The 6,678-nt window shown below is 35.8% G+C and overlaps 1 protein-coding gene across 3 annotated transcripts; it reads right to left on the bottom strand.

Moving 5' to 3' along the window:
- Positions 1-300: 300 nt before the first annotated feature.
- Positions 301-6,468, bottom strand: LOC131596658 (filament-like plant protein 4). Of its 3 annotated transcripts, XR_009282356.1 has the most exons (7): positions 6,272-6,468; positions 5,198-5,318; positions 4,386-4,605; positions 1,850-4,286; positions 1,585-1,627; positions 794-1,430; positions 301-708 (listed from the first exon to the last, which is right to left on the bottom strand). XR_009282356.1 is itself a non-coding variant. In XM_058869383.1 (6 exons), exons 2-6 carry the CDS (start codon positions 5,300-5,302, stop codon positions 984-986), a joined length of 3,252 nt encoding a protein of 1,083 aa, XP_058725366.1. In that variant the 5' UTR covers positions 5,303-5,318; positions 6,272-6,468; the 3' UTR covers positions 690-983. The 3 variants fall into 3 exon arrangements, 2 of the variants coding, with proteins under 2 accessions (XP_058725366.1, XP_058725367.1); XM_058869383.1 differs by having other exon boundaries at positions 690-1,430; XM_058869384.1 differs by lacking the exon at positions 6,272-6,468 and adding an exon at positions 5,495-6,199 and having other exon boundaries at positions 690-1,430.
- Positions 6,469-6,678: the final 210 nt, after the last annotated feature.

Below are 6,678 nucleotides of genomic sequence, written 5' to 3'. Positions count from 1 at the left end.
GTCGTTGAAATAAACAAATGCGTGATACCAAAATTGAGACATTGCGGAAGTGTTTTTGTCAATAACATATGAGACATATTTATACAAGTTTTAGATCAATATAAACTATACAGAAATGCAAATGTCGGTGCAATCACAACCCTACAAAAGTGTCGGCACAACCGCTCATAAGTAACGCCACCGAATTTTTAGGGTGGAGAAAATATCTGTTATACCAAATACTTCAAAAGTTAATACCATTACTAATACTATGTACAAGATATTTTAAATAATCCGGTAAAAACACATACTAGATTTTTAGTGTCACTACTCACTAATATTTCATGCTTAAGAGGAAATTTTGCAAAAAACTAAAATAAAAAAAAAATAAGAGGGATATTTTTAATATTATCAAAACATGAGGAGGTGTCATGTAGATTCTTCCAAAATTTCAAATAAATAGCTACTCCTAAGGCAGCTGATTGAGTCCTTCCTGAATTCCTAACCAAAAAAAATTGACTATGCTCTTCACATTTTCTAAATAAACCATTCTTTTCAAGTCTATTGCATCTACCTTGTTGTTGTTGCCTCTCAAGCATTGTTTTCTAAACAAACACCACACATCTAGTTTTATTGGATGAAATCTGTCATTTATGACACTGGTTATCACTTTAAAAAATCCATAATCAGTTGTTGAAGGTAAACATAAATTCTGAAATGCAACATAACCTGTAATATTTCAGAGACTATGTCAATGTTTACAAAACCTGGGGGAAACAATAAAAAGAAAAAAGAATAAAACATATATGGTTACCATGTACAACCCATTAGATACAAGAATACCATTACCAGGCATTCATGGCATCTTCTCCTTCAACTATGCAAACCTCCCATATGCTCAATTTCGTTCAATCATGAAGGGGTTTGCAACCTGGTGCTGTCCAAGAGTCATTACTATGTAGCTTCAAATCATGAATTACACGGGTCCTGTATGCTGCAAACGCTTAATGGCCAACTTTTGCTTTTGATGAAAAGAATCTACTAAAACCCCGTCCATGTTTTTCTGGTGTGGGAGTCGAAGAAGCTGACGAAGAGGTCGACTTTGTAGGCTTGTGAGTTGGATGCGGTAAAGGAGATATGACTTGAAAGTTTGAGTCATTATCTGATGGACTATATAAACTGTTAGTAAAATGCAAAGGGGACTCTGCACCCTGTCTTTGCATAAAAGCAAAACTAGCACCGTCCATCTCAACTTGATCCAGATCTTGCATATTTGGGCTCTGAACTTCATGCTCTGCGAAACCTTCAACCTTCGAAAGGTGAGACCTCTCACCGTACGTAGATCCCACTGGTTCTGTTTGAGGATGCATTGCTTTTAGCTGCTTGCCAAGAAGATATATTGTTTCTTGACACTCGGCTAGTTTTTCAGCAGCAGAAGCCAAGTCTCTCTCCTATGATAAAGAAAATAATTCAATCTTTAGATTTACTACCTATAAAAACTATACCTCGAGTATGATACAGATAATGATATTTTAATTATGACCAGATCATAAACAGAATTAAATCAAGCATGGCTTATCTATTTGAAGGGAATTAGAGCTTTACCTTTTTAGTCTTAAGTTCATTATCAGCAGCTGAGCTCTCATTCCTAATAGACAAAGTAACAAAGAAATTAGAAATAGAACCAGCATAGTAAGTTACTGTTGGAAGGCAATTAAATGCACACAATGATGCTATTAATCCTATAATTTCTTAGACAAACCAACACGAATACCACTGCTACGAACAGGTCTGCAAGTAGGAATGGACTATGCAGAATATGTGTAGTTACAGTACTTACAAAATATATGATATTGAATGGATGTCTAACCTTTGCAGTTGTTCTTCTAGCTCCGCGCACTTCGCCAAAGTTGCTTCATGAGATCTCTTTTCATCTTTAAGTTCGCTCTCAAGAGTTTCTATCTTCTTTCTCAGATGGTTGAGCTCAGTCTCAAACTCCTGTGCACGTGTTTCAAGTGATCTGTACGACTCTGCCATGCATTTTAGTTGAGTCTCACCTAAGCTGTTTGACCTTTGAGCAGAAGCCAGTTGCGATTTAGCTTCAGCTAGAAGTTGTTCCGTCTCTTGCAACTGAGACTTTGTCATTTCAAGGTTTTCCGAATACTTCGACAGATCCACAATTGCCTTCTCTTTCTCTAATTTCAATTCCTCAAATTCCTCCATGGAGAATTTTTGTGATGCGGCATTTGATTCATAGCTTGAGGTCAAATTTCCATCATCTGGAACCTCGGGATTAGAACAGGGATTAAGAATACGGGAATCACCATTTTGATATCTCTCTTCCGACGAATTGTCTTGAACTAACTTATTTTCAGGCAGAGCAATCTTATCTATGCAATCAGGACTGTTAGTTTCAGTTTCCATACCTTTATAACCAAGTATATTAAATCTGAATTCACTTGTTTTAGCCAATACATGAGACAGATCAAGAACAAACTGCAGTAAACTTGCTTCATGGCATTTAACTTTATTGTAAGTAACACAGAACTCCTCCATCTTTTGGCTTATCCCATCTCCACCAGAAGATATATCATGAACTGTCATTGCTTCTCTGTCTAGGAACAATACAAAGTCATGAATTTGAGAAATTGCAGCTTCTATATCAGAAGTTATCTGTATATATTGAGAAGGTTCTTGGGAAGAAATGAGTTCTTTTTCTGCGACTGAACCAGCATCTTCAGAATTATCCTTTTTATCACATGGAATATCAGAAGGTGGGGCCTCGAGGGGAATGGCAGCTGCAGAGTCTTGGATGGATGTATCATGCGCGTCTTCAAGAACGCGTTTAATATCCTTCAGTATCTGACTCACATCAGCATCCTTAGCCACGGACTCAAAAACTGATTGTATTCTTGATTGAAGTTCTGCTGGTGATAAGCCATCAATCCCACCGGAACTGGGTGATACTGCAGCAGGGGACACTTGAATTACCAACGGATTCAAATCATTGTTCTTTTCAGACTCGGAGGGATCATCTTTGCTAGTACAAACTTCGGATACCTCATTGGTCACAATTTCTTCCGTGTTATTGTTTGAAGTAAATGACGCAGAAGCGTCTTCAATAGAATCATTTGATAATCCAGCAAATTTCTCGACCTCTAGAAAGTCATCCATCAGTTCCAACTTCTCAGTCGCTTCAGATTTGCCCAATTCATCAGCATTCTTTTCCTTTGTGAATTGGGATAGCTCAGAGATTAATGCTGTAGACCAAGACTCAGCACAGCTTCTTGCATCATCGTTGCCATCTTCCGATATGGAGATCATGCTTGGTGCATAACCTGTATTTTGACTGTAAATGCTTTCATGGTTCATATGAGTGGTAGATTTTGGAGATCCCTTTTGATGAATACTTGGCGAAACTTGTGCTTCCAAAATTTGAAGTTTGCTAAGTGTTTTAGCACACATACTCCTTGAAGCCTGCAATTCACTGTTACGTTTTGCCAAAGCTTCTTTCAGCATCTTTGTTTCTTCTTCCATTGTCAATAAGCGCTCTGTAAGAAATTCATTATCTTTCTGGAATTTCTGTATATTCTCCAGGGAGAAATCAGGCACCGGAGAGAAATGAGAACTAGCAGGTTTGACAGGAGACTTCCTCAATCGAGTTTCTCCATAATCTCGGCCAAGACTTTCAACTTCCAGCTTCATTTGTGCAAGCGCAGCAGGACCGGGTAACTTTTTCCGTACTAGACCACGTAACCTTTGGCACTCTGCCTCTAACTTGGCAATTTTTTTTACACCCTCTGCATGCTGCTTGTTAGCAGCTTCTGCAGACCTCATACTCATGTTCTTTTCTTCATTACGAATTTCAAGCTCTTTGGAAATAACATGAAGCTCGTATTTAAGTGAATTGATTTCTCTTTCACATGATTCTACGTTGCTCTTATGATGCTCAATTTCAGCCTCAGCATGAGCTTTTTCTTCACTTAGTTTGACTAGCATGTTAGAACGTTCCTGCAAGGACCTTGACAGAGCTGCATTATCAGCAGCAGACCTGAGGAGTTCCTGTTCAAAATTCCGTATCCTAGCCTCAAACTCACCCTTAATCTTGTCCAATTGCTTGGTTTTTGCAAGGGCGACTTCCTGTATTTTCAGTTCATGTTCTTCTTTCAGGTTTCTTATCTGTCGCATACACTCCTTAAGAGCACCATCTAACTGCGATGCCTGATCCTCAGCAGTAAGTTTTGAAAGAGTGACAGATTCTAGATGGTTCTTTAACGCCAAAGCTTCTGCTTCTGCCTTTTCCCAGCCTGCAGAATTTGAATAGAATTTTAGCTCAAAGAAGGGGGAAAAAAAAGAAGGAAGCCCTTTATATAGCAAGGAACATTTTTCACATTAAAGAACCATACCTGAGACAGCATCTTCAGCTACTTTAGCATGTTGTTTTACCAAACCTTCCTTGGTAGTTATCTCTGTGTTTGCTGCTGATAGTTTTTCATTTAATTCCGCGATCTCATCCTCAAGTGTCTCTACCTTTTCTTCATATGTCTTCACTTGATCTTCCAAACCCGTCAAATGTGAATATGATTCTACAGAGATTTGTACATATTTCGGCTTCTTATAAACATCCTGCTTGCATAAGCAAGAGCAACAACATAAAAAAAAATTAGATTACAAAACATAAACGAACATGATCATATTGTTGAATCAATAAAACCAAGACTATGGAAAATATTAGTCGGGTAGTATTTGGCTCCTCTAAAGTGAGAAAATCAATAGTTATCTTAACTACCAATGATTTGTTACGCAAGTGCATATAATATCAACATTGATTTGTTATCAATGGTTGACATCACTCACTTTACTCTCTAAAGTGAGTTGCGCACTTTAAAGCAGACTGATTCAACCAAGTAAAGTTTTCAAACCAACTATCCAAGTTAAAGTTCCACACACGCAGACATGTGAAGATGAGGAGGAGAAGGAGAGAATCAAGTCTAGTGTGCTTCATAATTTGCTAACCAGAAATAGGGGATTAAAAAAAGACCATAGCAGAAAAACAAAAAACTTGCTTATGAAATGTTAACAAAAACACCAGAAATTGTTCGAAACATGAAACTTACACATGCATAACAAAATTAAGCTGAAATTATCAGCCAAATGAAAAAATACTTGAATTCAAACCATTCTTATATGCTTATGCAAAATGCCAATAAACACATACCTGATTTTCCTGATTAGAGGCACCAGCAGAATCCAATTCAGCAGCTACTTTCTCCAGCACAGTCTTATCAGATGATTTTTTCTTCCAAGGCCACCTTCGGTCCATTTCAAATCACAAACACCTTGTAGAACAAATCAAAAAAGTCAAAACAAAAACAACTTATACTCAATTATTTTCAACCAATTAACTCATCCAAATTCACACACATGCTATATTAATATATTATTAGTACACAACAGCAGAATAATAATGAATCATCTTCCATATTTTTCAACAGAAATGATTACATGCACTTACAATATCCCACTCCAATTCTAAGTGTCGGTGGTGGTGGTGGTAGAAAAAGTAAACACTCACACACAAAAAGAAAACAGTGAAATGCAACAACAGAGAAGGCCCAGATTGTGGAATTGCCTATAATTTGGTAACAATATATTATTATTGGGTCCCTTTCTTACTATATTTGTACCAATACATTCAAAGTGTGAGCCATAGCATTAAACATTAAACCAATTAATATTCTAAACTAATTGCAATCTTCAAGATCTAACCACTTCACATCACCCTGTTCATATCATCCAAAAATTATAAAACCATAATTAAATAAATTATTCATTAATTAAAAAAATATATAATATTAATTAAATTTTTTAATTAAAACGCATTTGTGTGACTAAACATGATAATTTAGATTCAAATTAGAAAATATTAACGACGAAATTAGAATTATATATATTTTTTTTAAACAAAAACGAAAAAAATTAATAAAAAAAATATATGAGAAGCGGAAAATTGTATATAATGAAAAATTTGGAATCGATTTTTTCAGGAATGAATGAATGAAGTGAAATTGAAAATTCTATATGAATTTATTGATTCTAATTTAGGAAAAAAAAGTGAAATAGGTGAAACAATCGGATTGAAATTACTGAACGATGATGAAAAACGAATTCGAAACGAAAGCTTCGGAAGATTGTAGAAGGAGGAAGAAGTTGATAACAGCATTCAGCGATTGAGTAGAGAAGAGAAGAGAAGAAGAATGAGAAGAAGTAACGGAGAGTGAAATGGACTTACCGGAGAAAAAGAACTAATAAATGAATAATAAATGGAAGAGGTTGTTTGGCGGTGGAGGAACGGAATGAGAGATCTGGAATGAGATTTGACGGTGGTTGGACGGAGAAAAAGAGAGTGTGTTGGTGGCAGTGGTGGTGGTAGTGTGGTGGTTTGGAAGGCTAAGGTTTTTGGGAATTAGATGCTTCTTTAAAAAGTAACTAGTAATGGACCCGTGCGTTCGCACGGGTCACGTAAAGTCGAAATAAATAATAAATAAATATATAATAATAGTTAATAAATATATATAAAACATACACAAATTAAAAATAAAAAATATTTTAAATTATAATGGTCATATAAATATTAATTTAATCTTATTAAAAATATATACTTTAGTAGAAAAAATAAATGAAATAATTCAATAGTCA

The sequence above is a fragment of the Vicia villosa genome, linkage group LG4 (assembly GCF_029867415.1).
Source record: "Vicia villosa cultivar HV-30 ecotype Madison, WI linkage group LG4, Vvil1.0, whole genome shotgun sequence".
NCBI classification, from domain to species: Eukaryota; Viridiplantae; Streptophyta; class Magnoliopsida; order Fabales; family Fabaceae; genus Vicia; species Vicia villosa.
Note: the sequence above shows the minus strand (reverse complement) of the source record. Positions and strands in the feature narration are given on the sequence as shown.